Source organism: Aristolochia californica, unplaced genomic scaffold, assembly GCF_029961685.1.
Source record: "Aristolochia californica isolate CCGP_79_NKW_82.1479 unplaced genomic scaffold, dmAriCali1.0.hap1 SCAF_7, whole genome shotgun sequence".
Taxonomy (NCBI): domain Eukaryota; kingdom Viridiplantae; phylum Streptophyta; class Magnoliopsida; order Piperales; family Aristolochiaceae; genus Aristolochia; species Aristolochia californica.
Genome location: NW_027182268.1, coordinates 41,364,809 through 41,386,436, shown reverse-complemented (window position 1 = coordinate 41,386,436; position 21,628 = coordinate 41,364,809). Strand labels below are relative to the sequence as shown.

Genomic DNA, 21,628 nt, shown 5'->3' with positions numbered 1-21,628 from the left:
TATATCATTTTGACCTCAGGCGCCAGTGCGAGCCAATAAGAAACCCTAAAGCCTCTCCACCCTCTCAAAACGTATCGGGTATCTTTTATTTCACGCAACGGAAATATCATACCGTGCTTGCACATTTGGAGAAAAGTCGAGAGAAGGTTTTTAAATTTCCATGACTCTTTTGTTAGTAAGCCTGAATAGGGCTCCCAGCGGATCTAACCCTAGTAATTACTTTTTACTTCCCGAATTAGATCGATCATTAAATTCCTCCTTGTATGCGGTGTGGATCTTTCAGACTACTCAAACTCCCGGAGTGAGCAATTCTATAATCCATTCATGCATTGAGAAAGAAACCTAATTCCATTACTCGCCTACAGTCTGGTTCATATTTGTACTTGGTACATGAATTTGCGTGAATAAAGGAACCACGATCCGGGGGATACCTGAAGGGGACCACTGCTTCCTCCTACCATTAGTGTTTTTTTTTTTCTTCTCTAATGCACCCTTTCTTTCATCTTCATCCTTCACTTGATCCTGTTAATAATTACTTGAGATCACCGATTCTAAAACTTGAAGCAGACGACAGCGTGAGAGAAACATTTAATTCCGGCAGATGCAATTGTAAACTTGCTGGAGTCGGAGAGCAGAAGAAAATCACAACAGTTACGCAACTGTGTGTACTAGTACCAGTTACGCAACTGAAAAGATTATTGTCACATCATCCTCAGGCACTAGAAAACAAGATGCTGCGTGATCAATGCTCCACCAAAATCGTCAGCGGCTTCAGAAGGCAATGGTTCAAGAAATTCTGCAACTTCTGCAGATCATTGGTGGTTGGAATGCCCCAATCACCGTACCTTAATACGCCTTCGATGCAGAGGCAGTAGTTTTCATTACTTAGTTGATGTACTCTTCGACAACTACAATTTCTTCATCCGATTTATGTATATACTTCAAAGCCGGTGACAACGTCAGGTGAGGAAACAAACAAAGAAGAAATAGCTTTTAATTGCAGAAGGAATATCTAAGAAACCATGAACTGGATGCTGCAAGATTCTGAGTTACACCATGTAGTCTAGTTTGCAAAGATATAATAAGAAGATAGTCTTCGAGTAGTGAGGGTTTTAAGGATGGCAACAGTGGACAAATTGAATGGGGGAGGGGACCCTTTTCGGTCATGTTTGTCATTCCAAAGGGGTCGTAATGGTATCACTAGTGCTAACTGGTGTTCTTTAAATGTTTTTTGTTTCGCTTTTTGAAGTTTTCATAATGGTTGGTTTTGACCCCTCAAACTCACATAGTAGTATTAATTGCATAAGCTGAAGCACTGTGAAAGTCATTATGGACCAGTTGATTAAATGGCCTATGATATAGTCGCTTTTGCATAAGCCAAGTTTTTTCTTCAATATTTGAAGCTTCTTTCTTATTCTTTCACCAGATTTCCGATCAACTCTACGCATCATAAGACGGGCATCTCCATCTTTTGCATGTTGAAGCAGCCAAAGAATGAGGTTAAAAAAAGCCCACAGTGGTTGCTTCTGTCTTTTTACTTCGTTTCATCGCTTCAATTGGATTCTTCATCATTCAAAGACCATTTTGACTTATTCCAATAGTTCAATTCTATTTTTGAGGTTGTGAAATCTAATATCATATCCATTTCTGATTAGTACACTAGTTTGTAAAATTCTTGATGTTAGATGAACACCAAACAAGAGAAAGACTTAAATATTGAAATCATGCTTCATAAGATTAACTATAATGGAGGACATTAACATAGCTAACCCTTTCGTAAAAAGATTTTAGTACTGATGATATTACTACTATTGATTATTTAGACAATGTGGCTTCTACTAAGTTTAGCATAAATTAAGAAGAAAGAATTCTTTTTCATGAATGAGATGTTGTTGAGGTGCAATCGGATCAAATTCTGATAGAAGATCAGTACAATAAAAATGTTTAGTAGCGGTTGTTCATTGTTTTTTTCTTTTTTTGGGTAATGATTTCTCTGTAAATGTTCTCACAGAATACAGCTTCATCTTCTTCCCCTCCGCTCAAAGCCTCCCGTTCGAGCTTAAAAGTCTCACGCTAAGCACTTTTTGGCAGCAACGTCTTGTAGCTTTCTCGAATGGCTCGAGACTCATCTACGTTGCGTAGATGCATTAATTTACACATGTTCCTTCTTTACGAGAGAAAGAAGAGAGAGAGCTTTGATAAACGGATGAACCAATCCAGTGAGCGCTGCAGGCAATTGTCTTTCACTGAAAATTTAGATCATAAGCACGCGGTGAAGTAGAACGCCACCGAGTCGACTTTTACTGCAAACAAAAAGGGGAATGTCCATGACTCTTAAAAGTGAACGCTTTAAAGATGTATCGCCAGCAGCACGAACGATCAGAAAAAGAAAGCCTCCAAGGGCCTTTCGCTCTATTCTTTTGCTTGATTTTAGACGCATTGGTGTTCATCGTAATGATTCCGTAACGTGCTTCTACTGCCAAGAAATCCCTTACATCTTCATCTTTTTTTTTTTTTCTGTGTTTTTCGAGCTCCTTTGTGCAAGGAGAGGGGGAAAGCGCCTGTGCCATTATAAATAATCGACCGTAATTATATGCAGCTTTATTTGTCCCATTTCTGCCTGATAGGTTTGCTTTCCCGGCGCTGAAAAGGGAAAAGCATAGGTTATGTTAGCCAACTTTGAACAAGTAGCATTTTACAGTGGCTGCTGTCAGCTATCCTTTCACTTTTCTTCTTCTCCGTCGAATGGCGCCAAGTCATGTCAATACGTGCGCAAGTACTGGGGTGAATCCCGATTCGTTAAGTCCCACTTCTCTCGACTCTCGAGCGACATGCAGATGCTAGTCTAGTCTTCTTCCTGCTCCTGAATGAGGAACACTTGCTTGGCGCAGCCCAACAAGAACAACGACGGGGCCAGGCTAGATCTCATAGCAAACGCAGGAGATACAGGTCACTGCCGGAAATTCTGATTTAGCGGCTGAACACCCAAAAATTTACCCTTAGTAATTTCCCAGTCGACTTGAATAGGCTCAATTACTGCGGCTTTTGCAGGAAACTTTTTGCGGAGTCTCTCATGAAACGTCATGTTAAGCTCAAACTGAATGGGTAACTGATCAGAACCTGGGACTCTTATGTGCAGAACTCAGTTCAGAATTCAACGGTGAAAGAGACGAGTAAAATAATCTTTATTTCAACAAAAAAATAAAATAGTAGGAAAAGAAACCAAGGATGAGTAGTACTTTACAAGTTAAAAGGCTATTATGAATTGAACTTTCGCTTGATCCCCTACAATACGTTTAAATGTCATATGTACCTGGCGATGGGGAAGACTCCAACACTTTCATAAATGATGGCAAACCTCTGCAAGCCATTGTTGCCTATGGATCGAAATGTTTGTCCTGTTCAAACTCTTTAGAGCGAGAGTAGTTCCCGCTGAAGCCTAGGCCTGACTGATCCTCAAACTGCTCCCTACCATCCATTGAGCATTGTCAACCACAACAAAGCGACTATTTAGATCACAGACGAAGCATAGCACTCGATAGCCATTTCCCCGTACCGAAATCAGCTACCTCTTCTCTGAGTTACAAACTCAGAGCAGCTTTTTACCATCTCCCTCTAGGGTTTATATATATGCATTGCACGCGTTTCTGCTATTAGAAAGCCGCACCGATATTTATCGTTCTTCCTTCCACGCACAAGACGCATTGAGTGAGATCTTAACGTTACAGAACTCGAATCTCCCTTGAGAAGAAGACCCATTAAATTAAACTAAAATAAAAAGGAAAACTAAACACTTATTTCTGTAAATGCGGTCTCTCGCTTGCTCTCGTCTGGTGAAAGCGAGAGAACATGAGATATATAACAGGGAGGAGCTGATTTTATTGAGTTCGTCAGCCGTCCTTTCTACTTCTGGCATACCTGGAGGCTGGAAGCTAAAGAATCCGACACATCGTTTTCCATAGGACCTACTCCTACGCTCCATTTTATATGTAGATCAGAACAACGCAAAAAACAAACAAAGCTCCGTTTTTTTTTTCTTCTGGTCTGTAGTCTGTTCTGTATTTTCATCGGTTTGATATGCTTGGAAATAACTTTTTAACAGCTCAGTTTATACCCCACTTGAAAAAAAAAAATCTGTACTCCGCTCTTTATATCCATGTAATTAAATCCAACTGTGAAAGATACTTGAATCTAAGTCAGATGTTAACTCTAGCTTTTGTTTTTCTTCCTTCCTCGTTTCTCTCTTTTGTTTCTCCATGATACCGAAGGATGATATCACAGAAGAATAACGTTATACCAACTTTCTAAAGGTGCCTTCAAAGTTTATATTATAATTGTTGTTAAAGCTTACATTAGAGTTTAATTTAAAGGTATCATCTTCCGTAACCTTCATTAAAAAATGAGTTGCAGGCGAGGGTGGAAGGAGAAACTCCCTCTCCCATTGACTAGAGGTAGGCAAAGAGCCTTCATCCTCTTAGGCAAGGAGTGGGGTGACAAACATCTTCCAGATTTACTTAATTTCTTAACTCTTTCTTGGTAAAAATGTTTCATAAATTGGGAGACTCAAATGGTAGATACCAAAGAAAAGCATTATCAATATTTGAATATTGGTCTAACCAACCTATCTGACTCTAACAAGGATTCCTCCTATATCTCCATTTTTCACTCATACTCAAACTTTATCTTGTTCAGGTGTTCCTAACAACTGAGTTTGATCCCAAATAGGAGTCCAAACATGTGAGACCCATTGGCCCTAATTTTCATAATAATTTAAATAAAAAATTCTAATAAAAATTTTAAAAAATATTTTAAGATAATTATTTATAAGCTATTATGAAAATTCATAATATCCACATTTTGAGTTTAATCAATAACTTTAAAGTTTATAGATTTTTCTCAAAATTATGATTTTGCCCTTGGGAAAGCTAACAAGTGTGTCTTAGATCAAGTTAAGATCAACCCAACAATATCTCCTATCAATTTCAATGTTTCTAAGGATTGGCGAGGTATTCTTGCCATTTTATCATGGTGATATTCTTCTTTACCTCTTTTAGTTCTTGGAAGTAGACAAAATGATTTGCTCCTCTAACTACAATTTGAGATGTCTTTCTAGAAAGGAATACCTTTAAATTGGTGGTGGTATATTAGAAATTCCAAAAAGAAATTACCTTTAAAGGTATCCGATGTTATCAAACGTAAAATAAGACCACCGATTGTACTTAATCTAATCAAGTACCCAAAGAAAGATCTTCTCTCCATTTTTTGACATATAATGTTGAGCATCCATTAGTAAAATTTGGTTGAATCAGATTCAACCAAACTCAATCACCTCACAGGGTCACTGAGTTACTACACTAAAAATATCGGTAATAAATTTATTAAATTAATATTTATGATCAATTAAGATCTTACTACGTCTTTGTGTGAGATAGTTTTCTTGTGTTTCTAAAAAGACAATAATGTATATTCTCCGACATGAAACAATAAGAGAAAATTTTTTTCTTAGTGAAATAATAAAAAAAGGATTTTTTTTCTAAAATGTCAATACTAAGTATGAGGGTCCTATGTGCAGACTGTAATGGAATGTATATTAGCCTAATTATAGAAAACTAATCATTTTCATTAATATGTGATTTTGTACCTTGATTTTAGGATCTAAATTAGACCTAAAATAAGGATGTAATGTCTTATAAATTACCTCATAAGCGGAGAAGAATACATCGAAAAAATATTATTTGAAATCCTTCATGTTTTACAGGTCCCTATTTCTACTGTATGATATATAATATGTACTGAATTATTTATTTTGTTTTAGTTGCATATTCTCATTATTTTCTGTCCCTCCAATCCTGTGTTGGACCGCTTATTACTATTGGAGAGTAAGGTTTGCCCATGGTTTTAGCTAGCAAGCTATAGGTGCCACAAGGGGTCGTTGTTGCCTTTATGAAAAATGGTATCAAAGTTGAACATACTGCGACTTGCACTGAGAGGTTTTGATAAAAGGTGATAGTGATCATAAATATCATGGTCCCCACTTACTCCCTCGTGCTTAGGATCAACAGATCTTCATTAGACTTAATCCGTTCTGTTAGTCGAGCTGATCACGTACAGTTCATAAGGTGTTGCTAACCCATCTGGTTTTCGCTTTACCTTCAACGGCCCATCTGAATATTTAAGCATACCCTTTTCTAGCTTCTAATGGCATCAGAGAGAGACTGAAAGAAAGTCCGCCTGCCAACGCCTCGAGGGGCAACCTTGATCCCTGAGCTCAAAAGTTTCGACAGCAGACAGAATACTTCATTTCTTATTTGCTTTTTGCTGAAATAAATACTGTAATTAATGCAAGTTACACATCATCCACCATTATCTATTGATACGAGTCGCAGCGCTTAGACTTCCAAACAGATCGGTCCTGCAGTTTTAGAAGCTCAATTAGACGCAAACCAGTATGATTCAGACGAATGATTTCCATTTCATAAAGGACCGAGGGGAAACAACATGTATATATAAAGACACCACTAGCGCAGACAATCACAGTTAAATCAAACTAAAACAATCCCAGACTCTACAGTAAGGGTCAGTAACCATCCCCACCAACTTCTCTCAGGTCAGCCATGCGTATCTAACACATTATGCATGGCTATTTCTAAGCCATAATATTACATTCGTCCGTACAACAAGTTAGACCAGCCAAACTCTTCTACCTGCTCTCGAGCCAATGCATCATCACTCAATTGCCGCTACCCAAGCATCTGCTGTAGTTGCAAAACTTGCTGCCGTTGCTCTGGTGGGAGAAGATTAATCTGCTCTGGGGTAAGGCTCATCACTTGCTGAAGCACAGCCTTTTCCATCTCAGGCGTCAACTGGAAATCAATGATCAAAGCAGAAATCATGTATGAACCAAGCTTAAGACACCCCACGTATTGAGTAGAAGCTGAGAAACTTACCTGTGGAGGTCGAGGATGCTGGACACTAGAGGCCATCTGGGCTGGAACCAATGGTGGTGGACCAGGTAAATGTGCTCCACCAGCTGAACTCTCTGATGGTCCAGACATCCAAGGAGCTCCTCTATCCAACTGCATTGAATTTGCTCCTTGGTTACTGCTGTATTCTGCTGCCCCACGTCCACCTACCTGAAAGGTTCAACGTGATTAAGCCACAAATCAGCTTAGAGTGAACCCACCCCGTTAAGTAAAGAGTCTAGACCACAGATTCCTCCACGTCGCAAAAAATTGGTAGAAGACACACCATAACAATTGGTACAAGCTTCAGGCATACACAAATATTAGGGAGGGGGAAGATAAAATTGGCTCCTTTCAAGAAGCAACAATCGTAATTCCAATTCTTTCAGGCAAAGTAACACTAAAGCGGTCCAGTAGATTTAATATCTTAGACATAACCAGTGGAGTCACAGGAACACCAACTGAATAACAGGATGTAGAATCACAAATCAGTTTGCATAAGTAAAGAGCGATGTTATTAAAAAACAGAAAGAGGCTATATGTAAAACCTGATAGAGCTGTTGAGGCGGTGGTTGACTGCGCAGAGGTGGTTGCCCATGGGGGAATGAAGAGCCCATACCAGCTTGAGGGTTGACACCTGACTGAAATATATGGAGAGCTATAAGTTTCTGTATGATGGGACATATATTAACAGAACCAAGAATAATCTGCACATTCCTAGATTTAATCTTAGCCCAACTTACATGAAACATAGGTTGTGACATGAGTTGTTGAGGCGGTTGGTATCCTACACTGGGACTCACTTGTGAATGCATCTGGTGTGAAAATGGCTGCAACGAAGTGGGCCTTTGTTGTGGTGGCTGCAGTGGCTGAAGGTGTATTCCAGGGGCTTGCGAAGGTTGTTGTTGTGACTGACTTGAAATAGAAGGTTGAAGAACAGAAGACTGTGGAGTAGCAGAATAATGTGGGGCAACAGGAGGATGGTGAACTTGGGAAAGCTGCGGAAGTGATGTAGAGGATATTTGTGCACCTAAGTGACCCTTGGAATGTTGTGGACCTGACTGAGAGGGAAGGGTCAAGGGTGGAGCAGAGGCAGTTGAAAATGGAAAAGATTGACTTGATTGCTGCCTTGATGAGTATTGGAGCTGGGAAGAGCTTGGTTGACCTGCAAGAACAGACTGACCAGGAACTGCTTGAGTAGAAAGCACACTTGTGGGCTGGCCGGGCTGTAAAGGTGGTTGTTGTTGAGAAGCCTGAGATAATGTTTGCTGAACATTTGGCATCTAAACAATGTACAGGAAAATTTAGCTTTTACATCCAGATAATGATAAAACTAACAGAAATCAGCAGAAAGTTGAAAGCAAACCACTTGAGGAGGTTGCACCATTCCGAGCATTATTTGCGCCTGATAGCATAAACCACAAATGGATCAGAAATCCACTTAAAAAAACAAAAGGCCCACTACGTTGCAGGACTTCGCTTGTTCACAATACCAGAATCCTTTTGTTTAAATAGAGGGTTTCTGAGTAACCTCATACGACACATCCAAATTACATGTTTGGTTGAGAAAGTAAAACCAATATTAAGACCCTTGACTAGATCATCTTTACAAAGAAACAAATGCATGAAACTCACATCTTTGGATTAAAATAGATGAATTTCTGTGAAGTTAGCACCAATATACTCCAAAGGAGAAGAATAAGAAGAAGACAATGCTCAGTCAAACAAGTCTGACACAGACAATTTTACTGTTTTTTGAATAATCAACTCACTACAACCTCAGGAAGAAATCCATATTATAGCAATACATGTTAACCACTCAAAAACGTAAATATTGGATTATTCAGATTACAGTTTTTATGTTATACAACAAAACTTTTCCAGGTAAAGCTCATGAAGTACACCAAATAGAAAATGTCTTTCAAATGTAGACGTACTGTGAACAGAATCCAGGAGTCTGACAAACTTTCTAGAGTCTCTGGGAATTTATAGACAGTTTGCGCGATGAGACTATGACTATAATGAAGTCAGACCAATTGCTGATCAAGAAAAAATAGAAAAGGAATCACATTTTTTTCTGGTCAACAGCTATATGGATGCATTGCACTTGTCCATCTCCACCACTGAAATAACCAATTTAAAACTTCACCTGGAAGGCTGAATTCCAATACTTGCCAGAGTGACTTGGAGTGTAATTCAGCATTTTTAAAGGATAAAAAACTTATCAAACAGCAAAAACAAAGATTAAAAGAGCTAAGAGAGGGTGCCAATATTCACAACAAGATGCTGAAGGAAAAACCCCTCTTTTTAAAATGCTTATAGGCAAGGCCATTGACTGACTGACACACATGAGACCAAACAATGTGAAGACAATACATGAAATCAAGAATTTGTAACATTTGGTTAAATCTCCATGGAAAATCCTCAATCTTCTTGCACAAGCTGATCACCAACACTGGATCCTCTTCAAATATCAAATTGTTGGAAGAAAAGCACTGCTTAAAAGTCTTTAAGCCCATCAGAACCAATCTGATCTTAGCCTCGCTTGGATCAACAGTACCAAGGTGGCCCAAGTAGGAATGGCACTAGAACTGCAGAAGATAATCCAACAACCCGGCGGCCCCTGACTGCCCTTAAAGCTAGCAAACTATGGTTACAAAAGACAGCAAAAGATGCAAGATATCTAATTGCTGAAGCAAGACTTTGACAAAAACTTCATAAGAAGAGTTATCAACTCGAGCTCATCTTGTATCTCCTCTTTGGTAGGAAAAAATCTTTGTTCTTGCTCGAACGATCAGCACAACAAATGTTCAATGTTCATTTATTCTTTCACAGCCCAATAAATGTTGTACTTGGTAAATGATGAATTGTGACCATTTCACATGAGGCAACTAATAATTTGATCATTCAGAGATGAATGAAGGTTACTATCACCAACCAGAGTTGCATCTCCAGCCAAGCAAACGAGAAGCAGCGTGAAATTTATAGCTGGCTTCAAACTTGTGATAGACGATTTTCCAGCAGCAACCACCATACCTTCTACTCATAAGAAAGAATTCTGCATATTTCAAATTTCTGAAATCCTTTTACTGTAAGAAAGAACTTCCATATATATCGGTGCATGTTATCTTTTCGTATTGTCACCTCAAATTCCGATCAAATACTGAATTCACTAGTCTTGATGCGAGGTAAATAAAACCCTAGTTCCCTAAACTACGAGATAAAGGCAAGCATCAAAACCCCAATTTCCAAAATATAAAGTCGAAAGTTACGAATTGCAAAACCAACAAATTATTTTAAATTAAAAAAATCATAAAGAGGGGAAAAAAAAAGGAAAAACAATTACCTGGAAAAGAGCTTTTGTAAGAAGAGGATTTTCCACGAGGATCTGTCTTGCTTGCTGCTGGTTCTGCTCGGTCAAAGCCTAAACGAGCGACGATCAGAACCACAATATGGAATTTATAAGAAAATAAAATAAAAAGATGAGAAGTTGTAGGAAGAGAAGATCTTTACTTTCATCTGGGACATGACATCATAAAGCTGATTCTTAGACATTCCTGCAAGCTGAGATGTCAAATTGTCACCGGCAATCTGCTTCCCAGCCATGGCTCCTGAGAAATCTTCGACGAGCGAGGAAAGGGCAATGCGATTTGGTAATTCTTCGGGGAACACTAATGCGATGGAAACGGCGGGACTGAACTTTGAACTATGGGAGTAATTATAAATAAATAAAACAGTGAGAAGGATTTACTAGAAAACGGAAAGTAATTCGAGACGGACGTCGGGTGGCGTTTTCTGCGGTTAACAGGCTCACCACCAAAGATTACGGCCATGATTCCTTGCCCGCGATTAATAAATTAAAAGATAATTTCCTAAAGAAATATTAATTATTTTAGGGACCTCTTACGTGAATCTAATTTTTAATCAAATTACTAAATTCGAATTAAATGATTTAAAATTTTCTTATTATTTTTATTAATTCTTTTCTAGCCAATTAATGATCGATGTTGTTATGAGTTTTGCATCAATTTTAATCAAAAAATAAAATAATAATATTATTATAAATAAGTAAAATAATATTATTTTTAGAAGAAATTGGGTGTAACTAGGTAGATTTAAACACGATCAAATAAATGACACTTTTGCAAAGTAGTGTGAATATTCTAATGAAGAAAAAAATTATCTTAATTAGGGAAAAAAGGTTGTAATATAGTTATGGTTAAGCCAAAATTAGGATAATTCTTTGAAAAAATACCTTATAGAAGAGCGTATAAGGGAACCATTCATGCTACTTAGGGATTAACAGAACCTATGCTCAACAGCTCCGGTGGCCTAATTGCCAGAACTAGCGATTTGCCATGTCAATTGTCACATCTTCCAAGTTTACAAAATTCCAACCGAAGACAAGGGCACCGTCTAGTCACTCCACTCTACACTCTGCAGCCGCCTCTGTCATCAACACCGGAATCCTTCGTTGGCTTCCAGAGGCATATGTTGACGGGCAGTTGGTCGTAGGAGCCCCTTGACAGGCGAGTACCTGACAAAGGAAAATATGAAAGATAAATCTTTGAACGGCGGATGCGGAGGGGCCTCGGTATTTCGTGTCAATATAAAAATGGAGCCAACACGTTCTGATTCTCACTGCCATCTCTTGATCGTCAACCAAAAAATTTGAGAAAGGAAAACCAAGAGCCAGCCAAAGTCGGCATGGGAGGTTTGGAGATCACAAAAGGTGTTGCTCCTGTCTGCGCAGCCCCGGCCCCTGCTCCTCCGGTCGTAACTGAGAGCCACAAACTTATGCCGGCCGAAGCTAATGACCAAGGGAAAACCGATAGTGTGCCTTCTTTGCCACAGGAGAAGGAAACCGCCTTGCCCTTGGCAGAAGAGAAGAAAGAAGAAAAAGTCGATGACGTTGTTGTGATCGAAGAAGCTGTAAAAGAAGAGGAGAAGAAAGAAGAGAAAATAGTTCGGGGGCCGGAGTTGACTTTGAATTCCGGAAGGAAGATGCCGTTGCTGGGTACGGGGACTGCCTCGTGGCCGTTACCGTCAATTGAAGATCTCAAAAACGCCATCTTGGACGCCATGGAAGTGGGCTACCGCCACTTCGATTCGGCAGCTCTCTATCAGAGCGAGGAAGGCCTGGGAGTGGCCATAGCTGAAGCTCTTGAGAGAGGGATAATTAAGAGCAGAGACGAGCTCCATATCACTACTAAGCTATGGTGCAACAACGCCACGCCCGAACGTGTCCTTCCGGCTATTCGTGAATCGCTGAGGTAATCGGACTTTATTCTCTTGTTTACTGTCCTCCATTTCCACTTCTTTTCCCCTTCTTCTCGTTCATTCTCTCCGTCTGGCCATGAGTTCTTCTCACCTCTCTTGTTTACGGTGCTTCTCTTGAAATATCACAATTCTATGTTGCTAATCTAACTGAACACTGTCTTCTCCCGTTTGATTGAACCATGTCATTATGTTGCAGGAAGCTGCAGCTGGAATACGTGGACTTGTACTTGATTCATTTCCCTGTGCGCTTGAAGGAACATGTTCTGGACATGACCTGCGAAAAGGATGACATTCTTCCCCTCGACCTGAAATCAACATGGGAAGCCATGGAAGAGATACATAAGATGGGTCTGGCCAAGTCCATAGGAGTGAGCAACTTCACTTGCAAGAAGCTCACGGACTTGCTCTCCGTAGCCAAGATCCCTCCCGCCGTTAATCAGGTTAAACCCATTTCCGGCTTTTGGTCATTAGTTATCTGAGCGTTTATTGGCGACGACTCATCGCTTTAGTGCTGATCTGTTCAGGTTGAAATGCACCCAGTTTGTCAACAGAAGAAACTGAGAGACTTCTGCAAAGAGAAAGGCATTCATGTGAGCGCATACTCCCCTCTAGGAGCTAAAGAATGGGGATTCGATGTAGTCCTCAGCAACCCTGTAATAAATGAAATTTCCAAAGCTAAGGGAAAGAGCGTGGCTCAGGTAAATTGGATGTACCTGATCCTTTTAGCTTAATCTTTCTTTATCTAGATTTCGTCTAACCAGTCGAAACTCAAAGTGAACCAAAAACTTAAATTGTTTATTGTTTCAATAGATTGCCTTGAGATGGGGATTACAGCAAGGAGTTAGCCTGATACCCAAGAGCTTCAACAAAGGCAGGCTTGCACAGAATTTCGCGATATTGGACTGGGAACTGACTGAGGAAGAACTGCAGAAGATCGGTGAAATCCCCCAGAAAAGGATCGCGACGATACCGGAGTTCATCTTTCCGGACGGAATGTTCAAGTCACCGGAGGAATTATGGGACGGAGAGATGTGAATTGTGAAAACACCATGGTAGATGTACTACTATAGGAGCAGAAATAAGCGCCTTGATGCGTGTCCTGGTGTTTTTATTTGTGCGCGTTTTTTCTTCATGGCTTTTACAGAGGCTAGTCCGTCTGTTCTTGAATTTTCTGACATGAATTGGAGAAATGGGCAGGTTCAGTTTGTCACTGTAAACGGCTCATGAAACCTTAATATGGAAGTCCTTCCAAGGCGATTCCTGTTTCTGTTAGTGGACTACTAGCATTTGGCTGGTCTATTAAAATTAGAGTACCGGTTAGGAAAACGTTCATTTAGTGAGAGTTTGCAATCCCAACCTGGACATTGCAGCTCTTGAAAGAGCTACCTCTATGAAAGGTGACATTCACGAACAACACAACTTGAAATAAGGGAAATAAGAGGGCCAATGCTGGACATGAACTTAAATGAAATACCCATAATCCATGGTTTCAGTTAGGCAGTAAAACATTATTATAAACAAAAAGGAACAAAAAGGAACAAAAAGGTGACAAAATATTTATTCTTGGATATGAACCACGGCAAAAAAAATAATAAAAGACTATTAACTCAATGACTATGAGAGTCTAGCCAGGAAATAATATCATTTATTACTGTTAGTATCCTCTCATCAGACTCTCCTTCCAGTATTGAATGATAACCTCCTTCATACAGCTTCAGATTTTTATCTTGACTGCTCGCCTTCTCGTAAAGGAATTTACTCACTAAAGGATCAGTCACCTTGTCAGCAGCTCCATGAAGAATCAAAAGCGGAGCACAAACCTGCACAATCTGTAACAGGTTAGCGATTTCTCCTTCTTTTTAAACCAGTGGCAGAGGTTTTAAAAATTATATAAGTGGGTAGTTTGAAATTGGAATTTGGAACAGCTTGAATCCTAGAACACCAGTAAAACGGACTAAAAAAACTATAATGCATTAACTAAAGTGGGTGAAACATTTAGAAAGGCAAATTTTTAAACACTAAAAACTTTTTCAATAACTTCTTGTACTGAAAACTCCAACTAACTTTACTACTGAAGTCCCATTTTCAGAATTACTCACGGTAATCCTTTTCTTCTCTTATCAATCAGATAGTGATACTACAAGACATCCGAGGGGCTACCATTTTTGGGTAATCTATATCTGAGGCTTTAATAGAAGAAAGTGGGACAGAATTCACGGCCACAATTAACACAATGACACTTGATTCAGGGTCTCAGATCAGCAACCTTAATGGGAGAAGGCCCCACATGGTGCTCACCTGTGTTAATCCTGACCTGCATTTGTGATTGACTTGCTTTATGTTGATTGAGAAAAAAGCAACAGCTCATGGTCATTTTCTACCAATATTTAAATCCATCAAATGTTCATCAAAATATTATGAGAGAGTAGATATCTACTAATAAAGCACTTTAAGAAGGAAGCTTACCTTCTCTACCTGTGACTCGATTTCTCCTGTTGTCTTGAGAAGTTCAACGGCAGTCTTTAACCGCACTCGACCAGAGTAAGAGATGACATTGTAGGCCGTCTAAAACATTAGAACAAGTAGAAACTCAACTCTTAGATCTTCCGCATGAAGGGGTTACTCTTTAGTTAAAAGAAAGAAATTCAACTAACAGTTACATTCTTTAGTCCAATGTGTATACATCCAGTAATTCATGCACACTGCTACTACTTATAGAGAAGAAAATATTTTTAAAAGCTCTTGAATTACAGGTATTTCCAATTTTCTAATGACAACACAAGAACATAGTGGTGTTGTCTATAATAGAGCAGAAATGGGGAAAAAGACAACTAAACTCGAACAAGTAACACCTGGAAATATAATCTCAATTTTGTGCCAACATTTCAAATTTGATGCCTTTGCCACTTTTTGCCATGAAAATTAACTCTTTGAGCTTTCTAAGATAAAGATATATCATATTCACAGCTCAAAATTACTGAAGCCAGATTAGCAGAAAACCAACCAGTTCTCTTTTCACTGGATCTCTGAAGGCTAGCTCCGCCAGATCTTTCACAGGTAACAGCTTTGCTGAGGGTAGCACTTTTGACAAGAGAGTCATCAATGTCTGAACTGTCTTTGGGGGCGTGACATCATCTGCAATCTAGTTGGTTCAATGATATCAACAAATTCATGTTCCAATTTTCAGTAAGGTCGTTTCATCTAACGGAGCAAAATATATGAATCTTCTAACAGGATGTCAAATAAATCAAAACGCAATATCCTAGCACAGTCTTCATCACTCATCATAAAGGGAACCAAGGAAGTTTTATGAGCCAATACAATTTCGTAACACTATTATATAAATAAATAGGGATTACCATAAATTTGTATTTTAGTTCTGAAATTTAGTTTGCAATAAGTGTCATGTTTCAGACCATGATATGGATTATACATTTGCTGATATAGTTTTCATGCAAATGGAAACTTGGGTCATTTGTAGGCAGACTGATATGGTCATCATATCCTTGTTCATCTGGATGGAGACATTCCTCATGGGTACACTTAATTAGGGTTTATCAGACAAAATCTCAACGATATCTAGGATTTTAACAGAAAAAAACTTGGATCATCCTGACTTCTGGTAAAAAAAGTGTTCAAGAAGGAAATATATAAATTTTTAAAGAAAAGATAAAGAGATTCCTATTATGCATAAGCCAATATCCAGGAGCAGGAATTGTAGTTGTCAAATACAAGATAAGAAAATTCTTATTATGTTTGAGCCAATATCCGTTGTTCTTCTTCAGAAAAAATTGGCATTTATGGCCATACATGAATTTCACCTATGCTTGAATAGCTATATGCTTTAAATCTGCTTTTTCATGCAAAACAGAAATTGTGATTAGTTGTAGCAGCACAGGTTATGAATTGGATCTGAAGGCACCCCCCCCATATAGAGGTGTCGTTGATTAGACAAGCTTGGCTCCCTTTACTAGGCTAAACCTTGCAACTCATAGATATTGACAAAGTAGAAAAAAGCTACAAAAAACAGGAAAAGGTAGGAGAAATAGAGAATATTTGCAGGAGAATCAGCTCAATTGGAAAAATGATAAAGTCTCACTACTCTATCATAGTAATGTTTCAACCTTTAAAGTTGAATTTTCATAGTCCTTGTCCTATGGAAACTGACCTCTACATTGAATTATTGTGGCCACATACTGATTCTTGCAGATGACTATTGACTTTGTCTGAATAGACTATATAAGTTGTTAGATTGGGCTTGGTCCATCCCACAATGACTGGCCACTTTGGAGTTCTATTGCTCAATCTTATAATCCAATAAAATTTCTTAATATTTCTCAATGTGGGACACTCAACACTCCCTCCTCACGTTAAGGCTTACACATATTGGGCTTGAGATGTGGGCACAAACTCTCAATGAAATACACAAACACCAGATGGAGCACACAAACTTGGCCTCGGCTTATGCATACATTCTGCTCTAGTACCATTGTTGGGATTGAACCGAATTCCATCCCAAAATGACTGGGCACTTATGAGGCCTATTTTTCAATCTTATAACTAAATAACATTTCTTAACTTTTCTCAATATAAGACTTTCCCACTTAACATATGTTTTATTGTGCTGCTCAAGTAACACAAGGTATGCACTTACTCTTCAAGTTGGAAGTCCTTTTTTTTTTTTTCCCTTTTTAGTTGAGTCGTTTAGATGCTTTTAAGTCAATAAATTTATTATATTTTCAGAAGTTCTCCATGATTCATTCCATCAAGCAACTTGGCAAATGACTGGTTATTTTCAAAATTCAGAGATGGTCTTCTACTTTTTAACAGTAATTCAGAAACATCAAGAATCACTAGTAAACCCGCGTTTCCTCCAATATAACAAGAGAAGGTAGAATTATATGAGAGAATTATACAATGAATTGAAAATACAGATAGAATATAGAGATGAATATTGTGATGGTCTTACTTTACACATGGGTGCAACAAGAACAACTCCATCCCATGCTTGAGGTTGTTTTAGATGCACCTTAAGAGCAACAGCTCCTCCCATTGACTGTCCCAAGAGAAAATGGGATATTCCACTGTTCTCTGGGCTTGCTGCAGGTTGCAATACAAGTCAACATCAACTATACAATATATGGTTCCTATTTGCTTTTCCTATGCTGTTCTCAATTTAATTGAGGGATTATGATATTGGAAAAAAAATACTGCAAAAGTTGCCTTGTAATACAGAGTTTTTCTTCCTTAAACTAGTTGCCCTCTTACTTATTAAGATAATAAGCATAAAATAAATACAATAGGCCAAGAAAGGCAAATCAGCAAAAAGTCAGCTGAATTGAGAAGAAATTAGGCTAAACTGAATATCTTAGCATCATATTGAAGAAGCATAAAAAATACATATCCTGTTTGAAAATAGAAAAGCGGAGTAGCAACACATAACAGAAGGGAAATAAGCAACATACACTTAATGTTGGTATAATGCTCAATTACATCATCAACTAATTGATTAAAGCTTGGAATGTAACCATGTAGCCCTTCTGATAGGCCAAAACCCGGATAGTCCAAAGCATAAACTCCATAACCAGCAGCAGCAATATGCTTGGCAATTCCTGAAATTCCATATGCATTACCATTAAGTTCAACTACCAACATTCCAAACTACACGGAAAGAAAATTATGATCCGCTACTACCAAACCTGATGGATTTTCTCACCTTCGAAGAAGAAAGTGCATGTGTCACCATAGCCATGGCAGAAGCAGAGAATTCCTTTCATGGGTACTTCAGGTCCTGGCAACCATTTCTTGCAGAAAATCTCCAGCCCTCTAGAGTTCCTTTTATAGTTCTGCATGCGTATGAGATAACCACAATTACATCATCAACTTCAGAAAACAAATCAGTTCCAATAGGTCAATTATATCGGTAGTGGACATAATAAAATCTTCAAAAGCAGGCCCCCAGTGGATCCTACTCATTCACAATGATTGGAACATACAGCCATTCAAAATCCCATTTTAATGATGATTATCGCAGAAATGATCGAGCCAACAAGGAATCAGACTCTTGCTTGCTATCATTTGCAATTTCCTAATATTTTTGCCATGCATTAACGACTCTTGTTTAATATTTGATAATGGATACAAAAAACTGCAGTAAAAGGAGCAACAACTTGGGATCCTTCCATGTGACACAATTGCAGTCACCATGTGGTGTTTCCCATCGAAGGACACATGATTCACAATCATTTGGTCTCTAACCGCTTGTGTACAGAGTTGCTTCAACCGAACTAAATTGCAAACCCAAAAACACTTAACCAAAAGCACCTTCCTGGCTCCCTGCAGCTGGAGGGAGCTGGACAGTGGGAACCCACCCTGCGCTCTCCTTCCAAATCCTTTCCATTTGGAAAGAGAGGAGTGCAGGTAGCAAGAAAGAAAAGGAAGGGCAGGGCCAGAAAAGGGACTCCCCCTCCTCCCTTTCTAGTTCCCTGGACAAAGGAGACAGGAAGGGAAGAGGAGAAGGCCCTCGTGCCACCAATGGGAGGGCCTTCCCTACTCTTTAAAAACATAGAGTAAATAATTATGTTTAATTGTGAATTAAATAATAAATTGAAGAAAATATTGCTAAACAATTATGTTATTCGGACAATAAATACAGATTAAATAATTATTTAATTGAGAAGCACAAGCCTAGACCTACTAGCATGGCCAGGCCTCAAAATTTATAACTGAATCGTTCACTTGGAGGTTTCTTTTTGTCCATAGGGATTGCCATTTGGCAGTTTCAACCAGTTATAAACTGTAAGACCAGGATATGGTCATTAAGTCCAGGCCTATTTTTCTCTGTTTAATTTCCTATAGAAAAATATTCACCATGGTGGCACTAACCCACCCTTAAGAACTTGAGGCAATAAAAAAATTAGAATACTATAATCAAAATTTAGGTTCTTACATATTCTTCAGATTTATGGATTTGGACCTTATCATGGAATCAGCAACAACTACAATTAAAGATGCAAATTTTGCTCAACCTGACAATCTAAAACTAACCCAAACTATTTATTAAACTTAAACTAACCATAAGAAAAAAAACTAGCTAGAGTATAGGTTGAATAGCTGGAAGCAAATTCAACATCAACCCGGTCTAGGACCTTTTTATACAAAAAATTAAAATATAAATAAAAAAAGCCAAATTAGACAAATCTAGGTCTCCTTAAGCACATAAAGACCATGTCATCACCTATGCAATCAAAACTAATTATTGACAAGGACAATATTATGCAAGAAGAAAATCCATTGCTGACTGCAAATATTGAAGTCCATATTCCTAATAAGATCTATTCTAACACAAGAATTGACCCAAATAAAGCTCTGGATATAAAAAATTATCTTATTTAAGGAATCCTCTATACTTTTTGCATATAGGTAAGAAAAAATAAAAGCTCACGTTTATTTTTTTTTCTTTTGTGCTCTGTATAGAATCTAGACAATTAGATGGGACCCAAATAAGACTATGTCAGTGCACATGTAACTTGGTTAAAGAGCTGTTTTTTTTTTTTTTTTTGGATCAATTTCTCCTATTTCTTATTTTTTTGTGAAATTGATTTTCTTTGGTTTTTTTTTTTTTTTAGACGGTCAACGAAAACAAGCCACCTGAGGTCGGGGTTAAGATCAGATTTTTGTCAATCCCATTATAGATGGAATCAAAACAACCCTACTTGATCCCAAATCCAAGTCTGAACCATGTAATGCAACTAAGGCCCTTACAAAAATTCTAGCTAGGGGTAGCAAAAATTGATTGACCGGATAACTCAACCAGAGACCCTTAAATCTATTTGACCAAACCCAATCCGATTTGTAAATTGCTCAGGTCCAGTTTGACACAGGACCCCACAGGTCATGTTTAATTATTTAAAATAGTTAAAGCCCAACCATCAAGATACGGTTTCAAATATGTAAACCTGACTAAACCGGGTCAGGCAACCTACTCATTTTTAATACTTAAATAACTTGCCAACCATTATAGTGTTTTAAGAAATTTATATCCCGACTTTTCTTGCTTTATAATTTATATACATATGTATCCTATTTTACGTATTTTATTTTTATTTTAAAACGAAATCGACTTATACCAGACCCAACCTGGAGGGTCCACCGCTAGATCCAAGTTATAAACTGACGGCGCACAACTCACAACGACCTTACGACTTGAAAGCATATGGCCTCAGACTTCGTAGCCTTGGAAGTTACCTCTTCGGTGCGAATTCCTGACGGCGCCATCTGCAGAACCAGTTATAAAAATACTGAAATAAGTTTTAGTGTTGAAAACGATGGAAAGAAAAAGACAGGAGAGGATATATTCCAAATAACGCATAATAAATCAACAAAGTAGATAAGTGCAAGGAAGGCTGGGCGGAAACGTCTTTTCATTTTTTGGTAAGTCATGGTACCCGTTGGGCTATATATTCTTCACGGCATGTATGACAAAGCCCATTAAGGCCTACCCCTACCCCCCCCCACCCCCACCAAAAAAAAAAAAAAAAAACAGTAGTGGCCTAGTGGGCTCTATCAAATGAATGTGAGATAAGCGCATAAATCAGGGCGTCCGAAGCAGAAGAAAAAAATTGAAGGATCGAATCCGAAACAGCGATAAAGAGTCCTTGAGGTATCCAATTGGTCTACTGTCTCCCCAATGGTTGAGATCAGGTGCCTGGGGAATTTGATCTCGTGAAAATAACAAGACTCAGACTGTATCATAGAGTAGATCGGACGGAAGAAGTAAGGAGATGGAAGAGAGACCTTGAAGAGCAGATGATCAAGCTGCTGCTGCAGTGGAGTGAACGCCTCCCTCACGCTCCTCCTCGCGGATGCAAAGTCTATGTTCCGCGACGCGATCGCGTTCAGTTCTGAGCTAACGCCCTCAATCGCCTTCCTCTTCGCAGCCATAGCCACCACCAAGGCCGAGCACGCCGACTTCCTCGTTATTCTATTGTGATACAAAAGCAGCGAGCACTGGTGGAAATCTGAGGACCGGTTCAGAAGTTTAGATCTCCGATAACAAGCTGGGAGAACGACTGCCGATGAATGTGTGAGTGTGAGCTCCATGCGAGCAACTATGAGAGATTGAAAGAGATGAAGAAGGAGATCGAGATCAGAGCAGAGAGGAAAGAAAAACAGGCGTTTTTTATTATAAGAGGAGTTCGGCCACGTTTATCAGAAGCAGTTTTCCATTTTCACTTTTCAAAACGGAGACTAGTAACAAGATGCGAGGTCCTTTCGGCAGGAAAAGACATTAGAAATGAGGGACTGAGGGAGGGCCACCGGCCACATGGAAAGCACAACGGTGACGTACACTATTTGGCGTTTTCGACCGCAAAGAAAGTTCAAGA

General features: G+C 38.8%; 3 protein-coding genes across 3 annotated transcripts; 1 reads left to right on the top strand and 2 right to left on the bottom strand.

The window, feature by feature from the left end:
* Positions 1 to 6,477: 6,477 nt before the first annotated feature.
* On the bottom strand, positions 6,478 to 10,660 carry LOC137936966 (cleavage stimulating factor 64). The gene is made up of 7 exons (XM_068781951.1): positions 10,476 to 10,660; positions 10,309 to 10,386; positions 8,329 to 8,367; positions 7,706 to 8,245; positions 7,511 to 7,603; positions 6,948 to 7,133; positions 6,478 to 6,863 (listed from the first exon to the last, which is right to left on the bottom strand). The coding sequence occupies exons 1-7, from the start codon at positions 10,566 to 10,568 to the stop codon at positions 6,741 to 6,743; spliced, it is 1,152 nt and encodes a 383-aa protein (XP_068638052.1). The 5' UTR covers positions 10,569 to 10,660; the 3' UTR covers positions 6,478 to 6,740.
* Positions 10,661 to 11,592: 932 nt separating this feature from the next.
* Positions 11,593 to 13,509, top strand: LOC137936622 (non-functional NADPH-dependent codeinone reductase 2-like). The gene is made up of 4 exons (XM_068781412.1): positions 11,593 to 12,235; positions 12,439 to 12,682; positions 12,767 to 12,940; positions 13,053 to 13,509. Exons 1-4 carry the CDS (start codon positions 11,670 to 11,672, stop codon positions 13,275 to 13,277), a joined length of 1,209 nt encoding a protein of 402 aa, XP_068637513.1. The 5' UTR covers positions 11,593 to 11,669; the 3' UTR covers positions 13,278 to 13,509.
* A 279-nt stretch (positions 13,510 to 13,788) lies between these two features.
* LOC137936782 (caffeoylshikimate esterase-like) lies at positions 13,789 to 21,499 on the bottom strand. Its single transcript, XM_068781659.1, has 8 exons — positions 21,039 to 21,499; positions 20,490 to 20,519; positions 17,959 to 18,088; positions 17,708 to 17,854; positions 17,212 to 17,342; positions 15,247 to 15,384; positions 14,709 to 14,807; positions 13,789 to 14,062 (listed from the first exon to the last, which is right to left on the bottom strand). Exons 1-8 carry the CDS (start codon positions 21,342 to 21,344, stop codon positions 13,850 to 13,852), a joined length of 1,194 nt encoding a protein of 397 aa, XP_068637760.1. The 5' UTR covers positions 21,345 to 21,499; the 3' UTR covers positions 13,789 to 13,849.
* Between the last annotated feature and the right edge of the window lie 129 nt (positions 21,500 to 21,628).